Consider the following 20,704-nt stretch of genomic DNA (forward strand, 5'->3'; position numbering starts at 1 on the left):
ACACGCGTACGCGGAGTGGGTCAGAGCAGCAGAGTGCCTGCAAATCCCAGGCGAGCCGGCCTGCTCCGTAAATATCCGAGGAACAGAGAGCGCACCATCCGGCAGCAGCAGAGCGTTGACGTGTCCAAGGGCACTGAAGCGAGGTCACGCTGTTTTCGTCGGATCGGAATGCAAGCAAAAAGTGTGCAGTCAGGCGGACAGTCTTCGAAGCTGATTGACTAGTGTCCGCGAGGCGATGCTCTTCAGCCTCGAGCCCGGTAGACCAGAGCGACATCGAGGTCGCGCCGAAGACGTTCCAGAGCGCTCCACGACCGCGGAAAGCGTGACTGAGAGAGCAGAAGCGCTGTCCAGCGGCCGGCATGCTTCAGACCGTGCTGCCCGTTCTCATCAGCTTGAGCGACTTCGTCGAGCGAGGCGCATATCCTCCCTCTCGCCGAGACCGAGCCTCGGTGTGTGGCACGTTGGCGAAAGCAATGTGGAGCGCTGAAGTACATCGGGGCCCTGCACGGGTCGACGCGAAGAACGTGGTTTGTCATCGGAATGACGGAATTGAGAGATGTAGGCCTCGGCACGAGCGGCCGAAGCGAGGGCAATTTGAGGGGGGTGGACAGCTTCTGCACCGTGCGCAAAGCTCTGTCAGCAGCGCAGTGAACCGGATTCGCGCGGGAAAAGGCAAAGCTGACGAAGCCAACCTTCGGCCTCGCGGCCTTGCACCACCGGATGCTCGATCGGCTTCGGCCGTAGCTACTCTCTCGCTCTTGTGTTCACCTTTGCTCCGCTAGACACGCTCGCGAGGACCAGCACAATGCCTGCCGAACACCCCGAGGTCGTCAACGAGGGCGTCCCCAATGCTCCGTACTTCCAGCCGGCGACCGTCCCTCCTGCCGGCACCGCCCTCAGCGACAAGGACTGGCCGCAGAACAAGGAGGTGCCACTCCTCTTCCAGCCCTTGACCGTCGGCAAGACGGGCAAGCTTGAGCTCAAGAACCGCATCCTCGTCGCGTGCGTTCCGCTTTCTCGCTGTGTCGCCTCACGTCGACCTTGTACAAGAGCTGATGATCCCACGAGCACAGACCCATGTGCAACTACTCGTGCGAGCAGGATGGTCCCGACATCGGCTGCCTCACGCCGTACCACCTCGTGCACCTTGGCCAGTTTGCTCTTCGTGGCGCCGCCGTCACCATGGTCGAGGCCACCTCGGTCCTCCCGAACGGTCGTCTTTCGCCCAATGGTGAGTAAGAAGGACCCGCACGCCGTCAGAGATAGGCGAAATGCTAGGGCTCTCCGGCTTACGCGCACTTCGATTCCGCAGACTCGGGCCTCTGGAACGACCGTCAGGCTTCCGCGCTCAAGCCCATCTTTGACTTCATCCGTACGCAAGGCTCGATCCCTGCGATCCAACTGGGTCACGGAGGGCGCAAGACGTCCACTCTCGCACCCTGGCTCGACACCTCGACAATCGCGCCCCCTCTCAAGTCGCATGTTGCGACGAACGGTCGCGCTGGCGGCTGGACCGACGACGTGATGGCCCCGTCGGCTATCTCGTACGATGAGGAGACGTTCCCGCACCCGCGCGAGATGTCGCTCAAGGACATTGACGAGCTCAAGGAGGCGTTCCGCGCTGCGACTGCTCGCGCCGACCGCGCCGGCGCGCAGGTCGTCGAGCTGCACGCCGCACACGGCTACGGGATCCACAACTTCTTGTCGCCCGTGTCGAACAAGCGGACGGACCAGTATGGCGGGTCGCTCGAGAACCGCATGCGGCTCCCGCTCGAGATCCTGCGCATCATGCGCGAGACGCTCCCGAAGGAGAAGTCGCTCTGGATGCGCATTTCGGCGTCCGACTGGTGGCCTGAGGGAGAGAAGGACGACCAGGGCGAGTTTATCTCCTGGGGCATCGAGCAGTCCAAGGTGCGTAGTATCGACTTTGCACCCTTGACCCTCATCGCTGACACCGACGTTCGCAGATCTTCGTCAAGGAGGCTATCAAGGCTGGCATTGACCTCGTCGACATCTCGTCGGCCGGCAACACCCCTCGTCAGAAGATCAGCGTCGGTCCAGGCTACCAGGTTCGTCGAATGCTCCTTGCGCTACCTTGGCAAGGCCCTTACGCTATGAGTTCTCGCAGGTCCCCTTCGCCGAGCAGATTCGCAGCTCGCTCACTGAGGAGGAGAAGATTCCGGTCTCATCCGTCGGCCTCATTACGAACGGCAAGCAGGCCGAGGACATCCTGCAGAAGGGGCAGGCCGATGTGGTGCGTCTCTCGTTCCCACGCTTCCGTCCGCAAGCACCTGACTCATCGTCGAGCTACTTTCTCAGATCTCGTGCGCCCGCGAGTTCCTCCGCGACCCTTCGCTCGTGCTCAACTGGGCGCAGGAGCTCGACACGGTCGTCAACGTGCCCGTCCAGTACCAGCGCGCCTACACGCGCATGATGACGAAGCCGAAGGCGGAGCAGGAGGAGAGCAAGAAGCACTAGACACCTACACTCAGTAGAAAGGATGTGTGCTCGCTGTGCATAGACCTCGCATGACAGGTGTGCTGGCTGTGAATAGACCTCGCGTGATGGCGAACGTATCATTGCCGTCGCAGAGAGTGACCAGAGGACGAGACGCATCCGTAATTCCACTTCCCGTCTATGTACCAACAACGAGTGAGAGAAGAGGCGGCGCCTTCGCCCGCGAAAGCGCCGTCACAGCCCATCGCACTACACTCGCCACGTCCCGACTTCCTTTGCATGCAGGAAGCGCCCAAGCGCGAAAAAGGCCGAGCCAGCGAGAACCATGCTGCCGGCGAAGACAATCGGGTGCAAGAAGTCGTTGTGCAGGGCGTAAAGGCGGCCCGCGATAGGATTGCAGCCGACTGCCCCGCCGGCGACGATAACGAAGGCGACACCTTGGCGGAGTCTGCGTTCCAGGAAATGTGAATGAGACCGCGGTGCACCTAGTGGGGACGGGCGGCGACTTGGACGCACCCAATCTCGCTGATGTCCTTCGAGATGCTCACGATCGAGGGCGAGACGAGGGCGAGGAAGCCGCCGGAGAAGAAGCCGTACAGGACCGCAAAGGCGATCAACGCGGAGTCGCTGGTCATGACGTGCTGCAGCGGGAGCGCGTCAGTACCCCAACGTAGCACAAAGTCAAGACGGTAGCAGCGCACCATGCAAAAGAGAACGACGCCGGCAATACCGCAACAGGCAGCTTGCATGTTGAGCGTGCCGCTGTCAAAAGACGCGCATCAATCGCCGACGGTCACGTGAGCAGCGCGAACAACGCACAGGTAACGCGCGAGCGCGGCGGGGATAATGCGCCCGAAGAAGCTGCCGGCGTTGTACAGCGCGACCGAGTATTCGGTCGTGATGTGCGACCCGCCTTTCGCACGCGCATACACTTCGAGGAAGAAGGGTGGCATCCAGAGCCCGGCATCGAGCAGGAGGGCGCCTATGACGAGGGTGTTGAAAGGCGCGGTGAAGAGCGACTTGAGCGGGGGCGGCGGGGGCTTCTTGGCGAGCTTGCGGTCGGGATGCGGGAACATCAGGAGGTTGGCGAGGAGCAGGCAGCCAGCCGTCAAGCCTCCACTGGCGCGCACGGCATTCGCGAAGCCGACATCCGGGTTCACGAAAAGTCGATTGAGCATAACTGTGTGCGGGCAGACAGCTCAGCGGAGGATGCCGTGCGCAGAATCGCTGCGAAGACCCACTCGGATAGCAGACTCCGCCGACGCTTGAGCCGCTCGCAACGATGCCGACAGCTAGCACTCGACGCCGATCGAACCAATGGTTCTGGACGCTCAACTACAGCCGCGAAAGATCAGTCTTCTGCTTGCTCAGCGAGACAAGGGTGGCGGCGACACGCACGCTGGGGACGAAAATGAGCCCGACACCGAAACCGGCGAGAACTCCCTGAACACCAATGACTTGTTCGAAGCTGCGCAGCTCGGGTACGAGGAAAATGCTGTAGAGTGAAATGATCAGCTCGGACGAGGCGCGTCCTGCAGAGCACGAACGCACGACAGGACGAAGAGCACAGAGCCAAGCCCGACGACATGACGGAAGTAGCCCTTGTCGAAAGCGGGGCCCGAGATGAGCGAGCACAGGAAGAAGAGGCAGAGCTGTGTTGAGCCAACCCAGCTGATTTCGCTGGGCGATCTGTCAGGGAACAGGTACTGCGATGCGAGATGCGATGAGCGACTCTGAATATGGAGAAGAAAGACCAGCTCACGACTTGATAGTATGCTTGATAGACACCGAATGCATTGACCACGCCGAAAGAGGCGAAGAGCGCGAGGAAGCCGCCGAGGACGTTCCCCCAGGCCCTCCACCCGCCGTCAGGCGGTGGCGCGAGCGTCTCGCTGTCGCCGCTACTCCTTCGACTGGATCGCTCGGCCTTCGAATGTGTGGAGGGTGGATAGCTGGTTGTCGGCGAAGGCGTCGAGTGACGCTCGAAGCGCGGGAGGAGCTCGACAAAGGCGCTTTCGCTGTGGGCGGATGACGAGCTTGCGGAGTGAGCGAGGCGTGAATGGTCGGGCTTTTGATTATCACCTGCGCCCGCACGACAATCCGTCAGCCTGCTCTCTTGCGCCGGTATAGGTCGGTGGTGCTCACCGAATGGGCCCGTCTCCACGTCGACGACCGTCGCCGTTAAGGTCGAGCTCGTTGACTCGCGGCTGTGCGGCGGTATGCTGACCGTGGTGTGCGCAGAAGAGGGTGCGGAAGAGACCGGGAGTAGGGGTTGTGCCGACTTCGCAGTCGAGGGTGGCGACTGGAGGGACCGGAGCGAAATCGCGTCGGCCGCGTCACGGCGCGGGACCGGCGCGGAGTGCACGCTGGCTGGGGAAGGGGCGCGACGGATGGTCGAGGTGGACATACGGCTGGAAGGAGCGTTATCGTCCCCATGGTCCTGGGCCGACATGTAACTGCCTACGACGTCTGCTGTCGTCGTGGAGAAGAACGAGTCGGTGGGCGAATGCGATTGCTGACTCGACATGGCGGCGGGATGCACCGCAGGCTCGACCGGCGAGCTCAGTGCAAAAGGACAGAGGAAAGAGGAGGTCAAGGAGAAGGACAAAGGTCAATTAGCTGCCGCGAGAATAGGAGAGTCCGCGAATAGCGCGCTTAGCGTCGGACGCCCCGGACCGTTGTCGAGGGGACGTCCGCATGTCCGAGAAGCAAACAGGAGTGGCGAGGCCTGAGCGGAAAGCGGGGAGCAAGAAGAGCGGGGCGGAATGCGAAGCGCAGCGAATATGCGGCGGAGTGGAACGTCTTCACAACAAGCAATGTGCGTAGCAAAGTGAGGCGACCTTCAGAGGCATGTCCACCTGAGCAGAAGAGACGGGTGGGAAGCTTGGGAGGATGTGCGTCGTCGAGCCGCGCAACTCTGCCATGCGGTTTCATCCTGCCCTTCCGCCACGCCCTACACGCTCCAGAAGAACGTGCAGTTGACGCGGCGGCGCACGGAAGATCCGATACCGCAGAACGGCGGCGAAGATGCGCGACCTTCAGGACTCGCCCGCAACCAGTGCAGGCGCTTTCATTCTTGGCGAGTTATGACTCAATCCTGAGCAATCCATTCCGCAAGGGAACGTGAGGCCTGCGGACGAGAGCCTTTCGCTCTTGCGAGCTAATCGGACTCGTCCGGAGGGACCTCTGCTCAGAGCCTTAAGACAAGCCGTAGGGATAGGGAGAAGGGGGTTCGCGCGTGGTGCTGCTCACGAGACAGCTTGTTTGAGCCGATGCTGGCCCGCGGAACCGCGGCCGCAAGCAGTCTCACGGGCAGACTTAGGGCAAGCGTAGGAAGTCTGAATTGAGCAAGGAAGCGATGTCGGCAGGCGACCTGACAAACCTGTTGCAAACGCGTCTTGTTAGCTCGTCTGCTGGGCATGCTGCACCGGACGAGAGAACGAAGACGAACCGAGTCCCTGCATCATCGCTCACTCCGGCTGATGTCGACGGAGCCACCGACACGGACCTTGGTCGGACACCGCGAACTTCGTAGCAGTCTCTGCATCCCCCCGGGCCTGTCGCTCGTCTAGGAGAGAGGCTGCGACGAGCCTCCTTGCCGGATGGAGGTGAAAAGTTGCAGGTTGAGTGAGGGGCAGCGAGGGTCGTGGAGAGCGCTGCCGAGATGCACACGAGCTGTGTACGGTTTCTTGATGTGCGAGTGAGCTTCACGAGCGAATGCGACGAGAGCGAGAGTGTGGAGCGGGAGCAAGAGTTGTACGAGCCGGGCGAGCCGGCGACGAGGACGCGTGGGACCGCGACCGCAGGTTCGTAACGGACCGCCGCCACGCTCGCGCACTTCTGCCCAAGCGACCGTGTTAACGGAACCATCGAAGCGTGCGACTGGGTCTGGCCACGCTCTGTACGCGCTGTTACTCCTCGTCGTCTCGATCTCTCGGTACCTCCAAACGGGATACCCCATCTCATCGCTGCGCTCACGCCTGACGCTTCGAACTCTTGCGCAGAGAAGCTTCGAAGTACTCAACGTGACCGCGTCCGGTTTGACCGCTTTCGACGGCACAAACCCTCCGTTCTGTCTCATCGACTCTCTTGGCGACTCTCCCGAAAGAAGCATGGGAATCAGGCTCTGGCTTTTCGCAGAGGACATCCCTTCCGCCTTGATCTGCGGCGGTGCGTTCCACGAATGCTATGCATGGTGCCGCTCACCTGCTCATATTGAGGCCGTTCAGGCTGTGAGGAGGTCCTCCAAGACCCGGTCGTCTCTTGCGACCTCCATTTCTGCTGCGCGACATGCTTTAAAGGCAAGACCTACTGCTTGCAACCAGGCTGCATAAATCGGCGGTGCGCTCGTTCGGTTCCGGCTAAATCTGTCGGCAAGATTGTGGATCTGCTTCGGTGAGTCCCGGCGACCTCGGCTGCAGCTTCAACGACTGATTCTTGCCTCTTCGCCCTGCACGAAGACGTGTTTGTCCATACGGCGGGCGAGAGTGCGATTGGACTGGCACGCGCGAAATGGTCTTCGAATCACGCTACCCTGGCAACCACAAAGCGGAGGTGCGTCACCCCAATTGCGCGATAACGTCCACTTGCTGATCAGCCTGCACAGTGTCAATACCTCATGATTGACTGTCCGCATCCAGACTGCGAGGAACGGACGCTGCGTAAGGATATGCCGGCGCACGAAGTTGCGTGTCCGCACCGCATCGTCGATTGCCGCCTCGCTTGCCCCGCACGATACGCCGCCAAGGACGAGGCTGCTCACCTGCAGGTCTGCCCGAAGGTCGTCGTCGCATGTCCCCGTTCCTGCGGGCAGGATCTCGAGCGGGGCAAACTTACGGACCACGAGGGCGAGTGCGTCAAGATGGTCATTGACTGCCCGCGCGGGTGCCCTGCTTCCTTTGAGCGGGGCGCTGGCGAGGAGCATGGCGCAGAATGCGCTTGGTGGCCGTGCGTGACACATTCGGCCTGACTATCAAACGTGATTTGCCGGCTGACTGCTGGCCCGTGCAGGTGCACGGCAACGATCGGCTGCCCGACTCGCACTCAAAAGGCGCATCTGGCCGAACACGAAGAGCACTGCCACGCACAGGCCGCTCTGGCACGCGAAGCAGCGGACGAGCTTGACGCTGCTCGGGACGAGGTTGCCGCGCTCAAGAAGCAACTTGCTGATATGCAGAAGGTGCGCAGCTGCGTGCCTCAACCGGCGCTTTGGGCTCTTTTTCTGACACAGTCGGTCCGCAGGCGGCCGGAGCAGCACCCTCCGCCTCTCCCGTTCCCTTGTCGGACGCCGCCTCTCCCCCCGATGCCGGCGGCATTGAGGCAGCGGAGAACTTGTTCCGACGCGCCACCTCCGCCAGCCCGGACGACGTCAAGGACGGCATTGACGGCAACAACAAGACTGACTTGGACCAGCTAGGGGGAGAGGACGACCCGAACAAGGAGGACGCCGCTGGAAACGATGCCGGATCGCCACAGCACGCCCACGATCTAGATGACGCCGCCGACCTTGTCGAGGAAGCGGCTTCTGACGGTCACTTAGCAGATGTCCCACTGCCGTGGCGTCATCGACCGAAGCGGATCGCACCGCTCGATGATGAGGACGACGAAGACGACTTGGCGCCCGCGCAGCGCCGCCGCCTCGCAGTCGAGGAAGAGCTCACGGACGAGGAGTAAATGTGCCAGTATCTGTTGTTTCCAGGCTGTGCCGGTAAATTGAGTTTGTCCTTCCTCCTCACGCGGAAGAGACGAGAGAGTGCGAAAATCAAACAATTCGTTATCTCCTCCGCTTCTGCATGCGTTTGGCTCACAAGCTTAGCCGTGTATGCCAGCATGGTGGCCCGGCTGTTCCAAAAGGACGAACGACACGCGCAAGAGGTCGCAGAACCGCGATTTTGCCCTCCTCCCTCGCGCCTCTCGGGCTCAGTCCGCGCTGTCGAGCTTGCGGACGCTTCCAGTCTTGCGCAGAGCCGCTCCTGAACCCGCTACACCCCTGCACGTCGACGCTTGCACCTCGGCAACTTCATCAGCTCCTCCTCCTTTTCGACCGCTTTCAAGCGTTGGCAGGAGCACAGATGGGCATCGCAACGCACGAATTTGTCGACAAGACGCTGCCTGCCTTTCTCCTCCGCCCCGGTGCGCTGCGCTCCCGCTTCACGAACAGCAGACTGAGCGCTCCGCTGACCCCCACTTCGCTCCCGACTCGCAGTCTGCAAAGACTGCCTTTGCGAACCGCTCGAGGTATGCGATAAGGCGCACGTCATGTGCCGCGGCTGCCGCTTCCCTCCGCCGACTGCGAGTGCGTCTGGCACGGTCGCAGACGGGACGAACGGTGATGAGGGCGCGGGAGCCGGCGGAGGTGCTGTGGAGAGCAGCAGCCGCTCGAATGCCAGGCCTACCAGCCAGCAAGCGGAAGTGATGCCGCGCCAAGCTCCGACGGCATGCTCGTTGTGCTCGCAAGACCTCGTCGCGGACCCGGCAGCAGCCGAGTCGCTTGCAACCATCATCGGGTCACTCGTGTGCGCTTTCCCAAGCTCGATCCAACTTGCTAGCGACTCAGACCTCGTCACGGTGCAGGGTCTACTGCCATAACATCTCGCGCGGCTGCAGCTGGACCGGTCCTCTCGTGGCGCAAAAGGCTCACCTCGACGACGTGCGCCAGGTATTCTCTTTGAGCCCGTGGCGATGTCTCATACCGAGCTCATTCACTGTATCGCAGTGTCAGTTCTTCCCGCGTCCATGTCCCGCTGCTGAGCAAGGGTGCGAGTTCGAGGGCGTCTCGTCAAAACTGGCCAAGCACCGCGAGACGGACTGCCCGTTCACGCTCGTGCCATGTCCGCGCGAGTGCGACCAGCAGGTCCGCGAGCGGCGCGAACTGCAAATCCACGAGCGCGTGTGCGACGCCTGGCCGTGCGTTCTTCTCTCCCATCCGCAGGCTCGTCCGTGCACTAATCTGCATGACCTTCGCAGTTGCACTGCTACGCCCGGCTGCCCCACCGTCACCACGCGCAAGCGCCTGCCCGTGCACGAGTTCTGGTGTCGCGACCAGGCGAAGGAGCTCAAGATGCTGAAGCGGGTGCGCAAGTCGCTGCGCGACCAGCTCGAGAAGGCCAAGGAGGAGCTCCCCAAGGTGCGTCCCGTCAGCAGCCTCACTTTATCAATGCGCTAATCGCCAGTGCCTGGATAGAACCTCACTGCGTCGCAGGTGGAAGCGCAGCCGGGCCTGTTCCGCGCTGACACGGTCGACGGGTCCGACGCCTCGAACGCCTCGGACGACGAGAACGAGAATGCGCCAGCTCTTCCGCCGGCAACTGCTCCTCCTTCCGTCACGCGTGTCAAGCACGGCTCGTTGCCGACAAGGAAACGCGCAAGGCTGAGCGCCTCGCAGCTGAGCACGCCGAGCACGCCGAGCAAGCGCGCCAAATCGGTCCTCGCGCTGGACTTCGAGGAGCGCGCAGAGTCTGAGGATCGAGCTGCGAGCCAAGCGCCGCCTAGCACTGCGCCGGCGGGAATCGCTCCGTAGGGTCCGTCTGAACGGCACGACGATCCGGTGGCAGGCGGGAGCTGGAGGAAGAGGAGGACGGCTTTCGCTTTTCGCATACACTACGTTCGCATCGCATACGTGTCCTGCCTGCAATACCTTGACATCGTTCCATACAAGCAGCATGCACTCTGAATGCGCAGCACCAGGCAGGAGATGTTGCACCAAGTCGGGAAAAGCAGCATCCTTCATCCTCTTTGTCGTCGTGGATCACGGACAGTAGCACCAGATCGTGTGCCTAGGCTGCAGGGCGAGCTAAGCTGTCCGCTTTAGCGGTTGCGGGGGATCGTTGCCTTGTCCTTTCCGCGACTTTTCTTCTCGCCGTCGTCCAACACTCGCCCTCCCACCCCGCGCGACGAACTGAACCAGCCGACGAGCTGGACAGAGCCTCGTACGAGTGCAGAGATGGCCTTTGACTCGCCCGCAGCGGCGCAGGGCGGCAGGCAGACCCGCCTGTCGTCGCTCCGCTCGAGCGCCGACTCGCCCGTCGCGCACCGCGCAGGGCGCCAGCTGGGAGCCATCGGCGGCCGTGCGGGACCGGGCTACTCGCCGTACGCACGCCGGGTGGCTGCCCGCGCTGCTCCCGCGGCCGCCGAGTTTGATGACGCCGACTCGTCCTTCGACGCAAGTCTCGACAACGCCGACAGCGGCGCAGACGAGCCGCGCCAGTCGACGGGGCTCTTTGGCAAAGTCAGGAGCCTGCCTGGGAGGGTCCTCGGCCTGCTGCGCAGCACGAGTTCGAAGACCATCTCCGCCTCGACCTCGCTCGCCGACGTTCGCGCCGAGTTCGATGATGAGCGCGCGCGCGACGAGCAGCGGCAGCAACGAGTGAACGGGAGCGCAGCGGGCAACGGCATGGCCAGGAGCAAGACGACCCACAACCTCGCCGCAGCTCGCCTGGGCGGCCCTTCCTCCTCGCACCTCCAACAGCACTCAGCCGGCGGACTCGCTTCTTCGTCGTCCATGTCAGCCCTGTCAGCGCTCGGGGGCCCGGCGGCGGGCAGGTCGGCGCACTCGACGCTTGTGCTCCCCAACTCTGCGTCGACCAACGGCAGCGGCCCGTCGTACCTCACCTCCGCCAACCTCGGGCGCCACTCTCGCGCGGCTTCTCCCGCCATGTCGTCGACTTCCTACGCTCGACACCGCTCGCCGTCACCGCTGCGCAACGGCCTCGCTGGCTCAATGTCGACCTTCCAGCTCGCGCAGCCGCCTTCGCCCACTTCCGCCTCGGCTGTCTTCAACCCGACCCTCGGCAGCAATGTCGTCTCGAACCCCTTTGGCCTCACTTCGCGCTCGCCTTTCACCTCGCGCGTGCGTCGCTCGCCCTCGGTCGCGGGCAGTCTCGCAGGACGCTCGGTCTCCTCGAGTGCGGGAGCGAGCGGGCACCCGCTTTTCCCCTACTCGTCGACGGTCCAACGCGGCACATCGCCGCTCATCTCGTCCTCCCTGTCGGTCGGCGAAGGTCTCTCGTCCGTTGCGGCTGGGACCAAGCGTCCGTACTCCCGCGCGCTCGGCAGCCCGCTCAACCCGGCGTTTCCCGCGAGCGCGAGCGTCGCAAGCGGGCTCAACGAGATCGAGGTGCTCTCGGACGCGGGCGTCGGTGGCGCCGAGCGTGCGCGCAAGAAGCAGCTTGTGTGGGACCCTGTCAAGGGCCTCGTCAGCCGCGAGCGCCTCGAACGCGAGAAGGAGCTGTGCGTCCCCACTGCTCTGTCCTTCCCTCGATTTTCGCGCTGACATTCGGCACTGCAGTGAGGCACAGCCTATGCCGAAGAACGAGGCAGAGCGGATTCTCGAAGTTCTCGAGGGGATGGGCCGAACGCCATTGGGCGAGGCGAAGCGCGGTGCCGTCAGGGTACGTACCACGACCGCCACCCTTGCGCGACGCGCCGCTGACACCCGTGATCCCAGCCAAAACACGTCAACGTGCCACTCGCCGAAGACGAGGTCTCCTCGACTGGCCGCCTCCCTCGCTCCTCTGCCACTCCTTCGCTGCTCGCCAACACGCCCTACGCAGCTCGCGCACCGCGTTTGTCGGCGGAACCGGGGTCGTCCACCGCCTCGTACGGCCAGCAGCCGCGGCAGCAGAAGGGCCTGCAGGCGGTGCTGCGCGCGCGCGAGGACCGCCGCCGCGCGCTGATCGAGCAGGAGCACGAAGAGCGCGAGCGCGAGCGGCGCGAGGACGAGGAGCGCGAGCGGGAGCGTGAGCGCCGCCGGCGCGACCGCCGGCGCCGGATGGAGGAGCTCATGAGCGACGAGGGCGAGCAACTGGAGGATGTCTTCTCCGCGCCGGAGGACGAGGAACTCCGCAGCCCGAGGCGGGTCACGCGCAGTTCAGCGGCGGGTCGGCATCAGCAGCAGTCGGCGAAGAAAGACTCGAAGGCCTCGAAGGGCAAGGGTAAGGAGCGCCTGCTCGAGCCGCCTACGCCAACCAGGCGATCGACCCGGGCCAGCTCTCGCGCGCAGACCAAGTCGCCCTCGCCGGCGCCGACGCCGCGCAAGACGCGCTCGTCGAAGGCTGCGGCCCGCGAGGACGCGCCCCTTGAGGAGGATGCCGCGGAAGACGAGGACGAGCAGATGACGCCTGCTGCGAAGCGCACGCGATCGCGCTCGAAGTCGCCTGCTCCGCCTTCCCGCTCTGCTGCCAAGTCGCCTTCGCCGCCTCCGCCTGTTCCCGCCATCGAAGCGCCTCCCGCTGTGCCCAAGATCACCTTCCCCGCCCCTTCGTCTTTCCCCGAAAAAGCTCCTCCGACTTCGACTGGCCGGTCGTCGCTGCGTCCCGGCAAGTCGCACTCTTCTCGCCAACACGCTTCGTCGTCGCGCGTCTTCTCCGCCAAGGAGGAGGATCTTCCGCCTCTGAACGAGGAGGAGCTGTCCAAGATCCAGATGCCCTCCATCAAGTTCCCCGCCAACTTCTCCTTTGGCGCGACGCCTGCAGCGAGCTCTGCGACGGAGAAGAAGGACGACAAGAAGAACGACTCTTCAGCCCCGAGCCTGCTCAGCCGTCTAGGCGCGCCCGCTTCCACTGCCGCATCGGCCGAAGCGTCCAAGCCCGCCTTCTCATTCGGCGCGCCTACTGCGCCTAGTGCGCCCGCCAAGCCCGCCTCGACCCCCAGCTTCTCCTTCGGTGCGCCCGCCGACAAGGCCAAGGAGTCGGCGACTTCGGCGCCCGACTTCTTCGCCAAGCCGGCTGCCGCTCCCGCTTCGACCGCTGCGACGATCAACGGCGGTGTCGCCAAGCCGAACTTCTTTGGCTCGATTATCGCCGAGAAGGAGAAGGACAAGGAGACCACCTCTGCCGGACCCGCAAAGCCCATCCCGACGCCACTCTTCTCGTTCGGCGCCGCAGCAAAGCCCGCCGACGCTCCCGTCATCAAGCCCACCGAGGTGATCACGCCGACGAGCGAGGCGCCGCCTGCCGCCGAGAAGGAGAAGGCGGTTGTTCCGGCTTCTGCGGCGGCAGCCAACCCGAACCCGTTCGCGGCATTCGGCAAGCCTGTCGCCGAGATTGTCAAGGAGGCTGCGGCTGAGAAGGAGAAGGAGGGCGAGGGGGAGAAGAAGGATGAGGCGCCGAAGCAGGCATTCTCGTTTGGCGCATCGGCGGAGAAGAAGGACGAGGTGCGATTTCAGTGCTCGCTCTTTTCGATCGGCAATCTGACACTCCGCCACCCACTTGCAGAAGAAGGACGCACCTGCTCCTCTCTTCTCCTTCGGTGCCGCGAAGACCAACTCAGCCGCGTCCCCCTTCGGTTTCGGTTCGACCGCGGCTAAGGATGCTGACAAGCCTGCCGCAAAGCCCGCCGCATCGCCCTTCTCGTTCGGGTCTTCGTTGACCAGCGCCGCTGCCCCCGCTTCGTCGACGCCGACCTTCACCTTCGGCACAACGCCGGCGACGCCCAAGGCGGACGAGAAGAAGGACGAGACGCCTGCACCGCTTTTCGGCGGCCTTTCTGCACCGTCCGCACCGTCAGTGACGGACGATGCAGATGGTGACAGTGGCATGGAAGATGAGGGTGATGCACCCGCGGCACCTGCAGCTGCTCCGACGCCCGCTTTCACGTTCGGCGCTTCGAGCGGTTCGAGCGCGCCTTCGCCTTTCGGCGCGTCGGTTTCAACCGGTTTCAGCTTCGGTGCCAACACTGCAGCCGCCGACAAGAAGGAAGCGTCGCCTTCGCCCTTCGGTGCACCTGCGGGTCCTAGCACGCTGTTCGGCGCTGCACCGGCGGCACCGAAGCCCGGCTTCACGTTCGGAGCGTCCGCTTCGCCGTCGCCCGCGCCGCCGTCGCCGTCGCCCGCGCCGCCGTCGCCTGCGCCCGCGTCGGCCGCTTCGCCTTTCGCCTTCGGATCGGCCGCACCCCCTGCGACGTCCTCTGCCCCTTCACCCTTCGCCTTCGGCGCCACCGCACCCGCCGCAAACCCGTTCGGCGCGGCCTCGACCCCCGCGTCTCCTACAGCGGCGACCGCCGTCCCGTCCTTCTCGTTCGGCGCGACGCCTTCTCCCGCACCTGGGTCCCCTGCGCCTGCTGCGCCCGCCCCGTCCTTCAACTTTGGCGCGCCCACCTCGTCCGCAATGGGACAGAACTTGTCGGCCGCCTCGAGTGCGAGTGCCGGGTCCGCAGCTCCGTTCACCTTTGGCGCGTCTGCTCCGACGACACCCGGTGCGGGCGCTGCCGCTCCCTCGCCCTTCGCATTCGGCGCGTCGTCGTCGACGGCCACGACCGGCGCTGTCGGTGGTCCGGGCGGTGCTGCGCCTTTCACCTTCGGCGCGTCGACGTCGACTCCGGCTTCGCCTGCCGCTGGAGCCGGCGGCTTCACCTTTGGCGCACCGGCCACACCGTCTGCGCCGGGAACGCCCGGCGGTGGTGGGATGTTCAACATTGGCAGCGGTGGCGGCGACACTTCCCAGTCAACTGGGAGGCAGATCCGCCCGTTACGCAAGCCGAGGCGCGGTTGAGTGGGAGACGGAGAGGAGCTGGCTCGCGCTCACGGAGGTTAGCAGCAGCAGCAGCAGGAGTACACCCACCTGGTAGGTTCCCTCATCATTCATCATCATCTCGTGTCTTTCTCTTTCGTCCCGCACGGTTATCGCAAAACGGTTCTGTTTTTGCCGCTTCTCTCCTCTCAGCTCCTGTTGTGAGAGACTTTGTGCGTGCGAGCGTACTAGTACAATACACGAAGGCAAGGACCGGAACAGCATGGTCTACCCGATGGAAGAGCGCGAGTACAACGAGGGGAAGGGTAGGAAGGAACAGCGTGCGAGCGAAAGGGAGCCGAAGAGACGGAGAGAACGGAGATCATGCCATGCCCATCGACATGCCGCCGCCGCGCTTGAGCGCGCTCTGCTTCTTCGCCTTGACCTTCTGCTTGACCTTGACCGCCGCGGGCTCCTCTTCTGCGACATCCATCGACATGTCGGCCTCGAGGAGCGCGTCGGCCATCGACAGCTCTGCCTCCTCAACCTCGCTCTCCTCGTCCTCGTCCATCGCGCCCTCGTCCTCGCCGGCCAGGTCGGCACCGCCCTCGAAGCCGACGGGGCGGCGCTTCTGGTTGGCGAGCTGGCGCGCGCGCTTCTTCTCGGCGCGCGCCTGGAGGAGCACCTGACTCGCCGAGAGCGCCTTCTTCGTCTCGTCCGACTGGGCCTGCATCCCGGGCGTGAGGAGGTGCCCGCTGCGCGTGACCTCGAGCGAGTCGTTGGTGAGCTGCCCCTCCTTGGCGGCGGCCATGCGCGCCTTGAAGAAGGCGCGCTCGCGGCGAGCCTTGATCTCGGCAATGCGCTTCATGCCCGCCACCGTCGCCTGCACCAAGTCGCGGTCGTAAACGACGGGGACGTGGCGGCGCTTCTCGAACTGGAGCGTCGAGTCGACCGTCATCTCCTTGCCCGCCGCCTTGCGGAACGCCTTGGTCCACTTGAGCTTGCGCGGGTTGCGCTTCATCCTGCGTGGCGGAACGCGGCAAGAGAAGAGCGGAGTGGTAGAATGAACGAGTGTCGGTCGTGAGGGGAAGAGAGGGTGAAGGAGGTAACGCGGGAGGTGCGAAGGAATGGTCGGAGAGCATCGACAGCGTCAGCGCTATCTCTCAATGTGGGAGGAAGCAGATGAAACGCACTTGAAGTTCTTGCTGCACTTCGAGCGGCAGAAGCGGAAGCACTTGGCGTCGTTGCGGACGAACATAGTGCCTGTGAGTGCGAAGCGTCAGCAATGCGCCAGCGAGCGGTCTGCGTACAGTGCAGCAACACTAGCAGCCAACCCTGGCTGGCCAGGAGGCGCAGTGCACGCGCGGCTCTCTCGAGGACTCGACGCCGCAGAGGGAGAGAACAGGGGACGCACCGTGGCCAGGGTAGCACGGCGAACCGCAGACATAGCAAGGCTCGATCTTCACTGCGAATAAGACAAGCGCACTGGTCAGCACGAGCTCTGTGAGCGCGGCGAGACGGGTCGGAAGCGGGGCGGCGGAGATGGCGAGGTGGCACCGCGCTACGCGGCTCTGGCGCGGCTGTGCGCGGGCTGCACGGCTTGATAGGGCTCGAAAGTAGACTCACTGGCTTCTATGGGACTCTTGCGGCGGCGGGCAGGGGCGAGCAGAGGCGAGCGCGGACAAGCTCAAGGCGCGAGCTCAGCGCGAGCGGAGCAGAGGTGGCGGTGCTGACACGTCTCGTCTCGCCGTCTCGGGCGTTGATTGACGGCTTTGAAGCACTCGACAAAGTCCAACAGCCAATGCAGGCAGACAGAGTCGCTTCCGGACCGAAACAAGGGTTGCGAAACGAACGACGGCGATGCAGTGCGAGAGGGAGCGGGTATGCAGACTGCTCATAAGAGGCGAGGGTATAGAATACGTCTAGCGTTCATCACACATGTCTCTGCGAGTCGCTCAGCGAGTCAGCACCGCCCGCTAGAGCGAGAGCGGGAGGGAAAAGACGCACCAACCCCTTCCCGTTCGCCCTCGCGCGCTGCTGGCTCAGCCATGACTGCGGCTGGTATGCCTTCTGCGCCCCTCCCGATCCTCCACTGCTCGATGCGCCGCTCGCCATCCGCTCGCGCATCGTGCGCATGCCCAGGTCGTGCCAGGCGGAGAGCATGAGTTGCTGCTCGCGGCGGTACGTCGCCTCGACTTCGGCCGTGTTGGTCTGCAGCAGGACAGTGCCAGTACGTCAGCAATGTCAGCGAGCAAATATCGGTCAATCCGCTCACCTTCTGCCGATCAAGCGCTTCCTTGAGCTGCGAGATCTGTTGCTTGTAGTCCTGCTCGAGCTCTTCGAAGTTGCCCTGCAAGATCGTGGGACCGTCAGATGCGCGCCACAGAAGCACGCGCGGATGTGCACGCACCTGCTGGCCGGCAGCCTCCGCTTTGCGCAACAGCTTGTCCTGGTCCCGGATGAACTGTTCACGGGCAGTCTCGTCAGCGTGTACTTCCAAACCGAGCGAGCGACCAGGACGTACCGCCTTCATCTTCTGGATCTTGTCCTGCAGATCCTGCACCTTGTCTCGGTTCTCGGCATTCTCCTTCTCGAGCGAGTCGAACCGCGCCTGGTCAGCTTCGGAGGTGGACTTGCCGGAGAGCGAGGCCCGCAGATCGCTGTGATCGTGCAAGCGACGTGTTTATCAGCGATACGTCCCAGCATGGATCGAACAGCGGAGCGGATAGCCCCCGGACGCACCCAAACTCCCTCTCGCGTTCGAGCGCCTTCTCCCTCTGCGCGATGCCTTCACCCTGCAGCGAGACCTTGTCGACGAGAAGCTTGTTGACCTGCTCGACGTTCAGCTTGGCCTTGTCCTCGGCCTCGCGCGCAGCCGCTTTCAGTCGGTCGACTTCGGCTTGGAGGACGTCCTTCTCGCTCGAGACGGAAGCGCGCAGCTCGCGCAGGATGTCGCGCTGATCCTTGTCGACGAGCGTCACTGCAGAGGAGCGGTGTGAGCAGGGACAACATTGAGCAGGCGACAGAGATCGTGCCGTACAATCGGACTTGGCGAGGTCAAGCTCGCGCTCTTGCGACGTAAACTTGACGTCCAGCTCCGCGAGCTCTCGTCGCGCTTTGTCAAGCTCGTCGACCGTCTCGCTCAAGCGCTGTCGGAGCGCAAGAGCCGCTTCGGGCCTGGGAGAAGGAGGAGTCAGCAGGGTGAGGTGAGCGCGGGAGAGATCGCCCGAAACGCACCCGTCGCCCAGTCTCGACTTGCCGCTCATGATTTCCTCGAGCCTGGCGTTGAGCACGAGCTTCTCCCTATGCTCGGCGAGGAAGTCGCGCTCGTACCGGCTCTTCATGCGGTTGGCGTCCTCGAGTAAGTTCTCGAGCACGACGAGGCGGGAGGAGTCGGCCTTGTCGCCCTGTGCCGCCTTGAGCTCGCGCTGCAGCCGCCGCACCTGGAGTTTGAGGTCCGTCGTCGTCGTCCCGCTCAGTGCATCGTCGAGCTCCTCGCCGACGCCACCTGCACCGTCAAGCGCGAGACTGTCGTCGCCCGCTGCTGCCGTTCTACGCTTCTTCGCCGTGCCGCCCTCTTCGCCCAGCTCGAGCTCCTTGACGCGATCCTCGAAGAGCACGAGCGACTCTGCCGCGCGCTGCCGCTCCTCCTCCGACACGCGCAGCTTCTCCTTCGTCCGCTCGAGCTCGACCCGCAGCGCCTCGGCCTCGCGCAGCTGCGCCGACGAGCGCGTCTCAAGTGCGTCTAGCTTAGACTTGTACGACTCCATGAGCGGCTTGAATGCCGACACCTTGGCGTGCTCGTCCTCGAGCGCGGCGTGCTTGTCCAGCAGGTCGGCGTTCTGGTCCTCGAGGGTCTGCGGAGAAAAGCGCCTGCCGGTGAGCCTCGCAAGACGAAAAGCGCCATGGGATAGAGCAGAGGAAGTCGCCAGGCTGCATGACGCACCTTGAGCATCCTCCTCGTCTCGGCCGCCTCCTCGAGCTTCTTCTTGTACTTCTCGATCACATTCTCCTGCTTCTTGGCCTTCTCGCTCGCATGGCGGTACTCGTCCACCTGGTCCTTGAGCTTCGCTGCCTCTTCGGCCCGCGGGGCCAGGTCTTCGACCTGCGAGAGGAGGGAGCGCAAATGTGTGGAGGACTGGAGTGAGCAAGCGGATCAAGCGAAGCGGGTCAAGCAGGTCGTAGAAGTTTGTTGGTGCCGACTTAGCATCCGGATGATCTGAGATTGACCGGGAACGAACGGTATGCAACAGACCTTGCGACTCAGGTCTTCAAGCATGCGGGTCTGCCGTTCGACCACCTGTTCCGCTTCGCCAAGCTGGTTCTCCGTCTTTTGTCTGCCATTCGTAGCCGGACAACAGTCAGTGCGGAGCGACAACGGCAGAACCATAGCGGCGAGACGCACAGTTGTGTCCGCAGGTTGTCGATCTCCGCCTTGTACGTCTGCTCGACCAGCTCGGCCTTCTCCGAATCCGCCTTCTTCGACGCCTCGCCCGCTTGCGCTGCCGAGTCGGCGAGTCTGGCGAGCGTTTCCTCCTGAAGGTCACAGCTGCGAATTAGCGCATCCCGCTGTGGGTGAATGATGTAAACGGGCAAGAGACGCACATGCTCGTCCTTGAGTGTGTTGAACTGCTCGACGAGGTCTTCGTACACGACCTGCAGCGCCTCCTTGTCGTGCATCACCCGCGACTTCTCGTGCCGGATCGTGTAGAACTCGCTGCGAATGGAAGGAAGATCAGCCCCGCGAGAGGTCGATGGAATAACGCAGTAACGCACTCCTCCTCATCGTCCTCGCCTTCCTCGCGGATGTCAGCCGGACGGACCTTGCTCATGACCTGCGTAACGGTAGACGTAAGCGGCAGCGCTGAGTGACGCTTAGACGAGAAGGCGGGAGCGACGCACCTGCTCGATCGAGTACATGAGCTCGCGCTGAACCCACTCGTCAAGGCTCTGTATCCGCGCAATGTGTTGCGGCTTCTGGTCCGACTGCACGGATGGGTTTATTGCGTCAGCGGGTGAAGCCATGCGCAGAAGCGAAACATCGAGAGGACACACTTGGACCGCAAGGGCCAGCACAAGTCCCGCAAGCTTGCACACCTCGTCGTCGCTGTCGACATCGTTCTTGGCGACTTGCTGAAGGTTCGGGGTGAGCAGGGCTGCGGTATTGCAGTGTAAGGTGTCCCTGCGAGTGTCCTCCGTGTCAGCGCAATTCGGCGTGAACGTTGTCCGTGGAAGCGCACTCGAAGTAGCGCATGACGAGCTTGTACAGGCGCTTTAAGTTGTTGAAGCGCAGGACCCAGTTCTCGGACAGGGCTTTCGCGTTCGAGGCGGAGTTGAAGAGCAGGCGGAAGAAGTTGGCGTCGCTACAGTCACCACAGTCAGGTTGCCAGCTCGAAACTCAAGCTGATATCGAGCCTCTGTAGGCGACAGCGAAACGCACATGTCGAGGAGGACGAGTCCGAGAGCGATGCCGTCTTTCAAGTCGTCCAGCTTGTCGACAGCTCGTCCGGTTCCCTCAGTAGCGTCTGTATCGTCCTGCACCCCCGCTGGCTGCGCCTTGACCCATTCGACGAGCGCATCGGGGAGCTGAGCGTGATCGGGTGTCGAGGCGAGCGACGAGAAGGTGCTCTTGCGCGGCGCGGGCATGCTGGCGACGCGCTTGTACACGTCTGTGGTGCTGCTGGTGCCTCGTATGAGATCCTGTCTGCTGTTGAGCGTGCGGGAGCGCGAGGGTCGAGCGAGGTGGGGCGGTGCTGTCGCGTCTTTGAAGCTGGACGCAGGCTCGCTGCGGTGCGCCGAGC

At 63.6% G+C, this 20,704-nt stretch overlaps 6 protein-coding genes across 6 annotated transcripts; 4 read left to right on the top strand and 2 right to left on the bottom strand.

Moving 5' to 3' along the window:
• Nucleotides 1-805: 805 nt before the first annotated feature.
• Nucleotides 806-2,478, top strand: JCM10292_006169 (NADH:flavin oxidoreductase/NADH oxidase; the record flags this gene model as incomplete). The annotated part of the gene is made up of 6 exons (XM_076647094.1): nucleotides 806-1,002; nucleotides 1,074-1,231; nucleotides 1,313-1,911; nucleotides 1,968-2,069; nucleotides 2,129-2,254; nucleotides 2,320-2,478. The coding sequence occupies 6 exons, from the start codon at nucleotides 806-808 to the stop codon at nucleotides 2,476-2,478; spliced, it is 1,341 nt and encodes a 446-aa protein (XP_076507432.1).
• Nucleotides 2,479-2,706: 228 nt separating this feature from the next.
• On the bottom strand, nucleotides 2,707-4,984 carry JCM10292_006170 (uncharacterized protein; the record flags this gene model as incomplete). Its single annotated transcript, XM_076647095.1, has 9 exons — nucleotides 2,707-2,905; nucleotides 2,974-3,098; nucleotides 3,159-3,219; nucleotides 3,277-3,637; nucleotides 3,699-3,792; nucleotides 3,856-3,952; nucleotides 4,009-4,163; nucleotides 4,220-4,539; nucleotides 4,603-4,984. The coding sequence occupies 9 exons, from the start codon at nucleotides 4,982-4,984 to the stop codon at nucleotides 2,707-2,709; spliced, it is 1,794 nt and encodes a 597-aa protein (XP_076507433.1).
• A 1,585-nt stretch (nucleotides 4,985-6,569) lies between these two features.
• JCM10292_006171 (uncharacterized protein) lies at nucleotides 6,570-8,130 on the top strand (the record flags this gene model as incomplete). Its single annotated transcript, XM_076647096.1, has 6 exons — nucleotides 6,570-6,627; nucleotides 6,687-6,798; nucleotides 7,007-7,011; nucleotides 7,098-7,404; nucleotides 7,468-7,636; nucleotides 7,699-8,130. The coding sequence occupies 6 exons, from the start codon at nucleotides 6,570-6,572 to the stop codon at nucleotides 8,128-8,130; spliced, it is 1,083 nt and encodes a 360-aa protein (XP_076507434.1).
• Nucleotides 8,131-8,528: 398 nt separating this feature from the next.
• Nucleotides 8,529-9,976, top strand: JCM10292_006172 (uncharacterized protein; the record flags this gene model as incomplete). Its single annotated transcript, XM_076647097.1, has 6 exons — nucleotides 8,529-8,589; nucleotides 8,663-8,972; nucleotides 9,031-9,106; nucleotides 9,173-9,363; nucleotides 9,424-9,583; nucleotides 9,641-9,976. The coding sequence occupies 6 exons, from the start codon at nucleotides 8,529-8,531 to the stop codon at nucleotides 9,974-9,976; spliced, it is 1,134 nt and encodes a 377-aa protein (XP_076507435.1).
• A 423-nt stretch (nucleotides 9,977-10,399) lies between these two features.
• JCM10292_006173 (uncharacterized protein) lies at nucleotides 10,400-14,945 on the top strand (the record flags this gene model as incomplete). The annotated part of the gene is made up of 4 exons (XM_076647098.1): nucleotides 10,400-11,685; nucleotides 11,744-11,846; nucleotides 11,903-13,609; nucleotides 13,671-14,945. 4 exons carry the CDS (start codon nucleotides 10,400-10,402, stop codon nucleotides 14,943-14,945), a joined length of 4,371 nt encoding a protein of 1,456 aa, XP_076507436.1.
• Nucleotides 14,946-15,285: 340 nt separating this feature from the next.
• Nucleotides 15,286-20,549, bottom strand: JCM10292_006174 (uncharacterized protein; the record flags this gene model as incomplete). The annotated part of the gene is made up of 19 exons (XM_076647099.1): nucleotides 15,286-15,925; nucleotides 16,097-16,166; nucleotides 16,318-16,483; nucleotides 16,911-17,114; nucleotides 17,179-17,253; nucleotides 17,314-17,367; nucleotides 17,428-17,563; nucleotides 17,646-17,883; nucleotides 17,944-18,080; nucleotides 18,141-18,760; nucleotides 18,850-19,008; nucleotides 19,159-19,240; nucleotides 19,309-19,439; nucleotides 19,509-19,620; nucleotides 19,680-19,738; nucleotides 19,806-19,889; nucleotides 19,959-20,085; nucleotides 20,144-20,266; nucleotides 20,344-20,549. The coding sequence occupies 19 exons, from the start codon at nucleotides 20,547-20,549 to the stop codon at nucleotides 15,286-15,288; spliced, it is 3,423 nt and encodes a 1,140-aa protein (XP_076507437.1).
• Nucleotides 20,550-20,704: the final 155 nt, after the last annotated feature.

This window comes from Rhodotorula paludigena, assembly GCF_050403205.1.
Source record: "Rhodotorula paludigena JCM10292 DNA, Rt_paludigena_JCM10292v1_ctg7, whole genome shotgun sequence".
NCBI classification, from domain to species: Eukaryota; Fungi; Basidiomycota; class Microbotryomycetes; order Sporidiobolales; family Sporidiobolaceae; genus Rhodotorula; species Rhodotorula paludigena.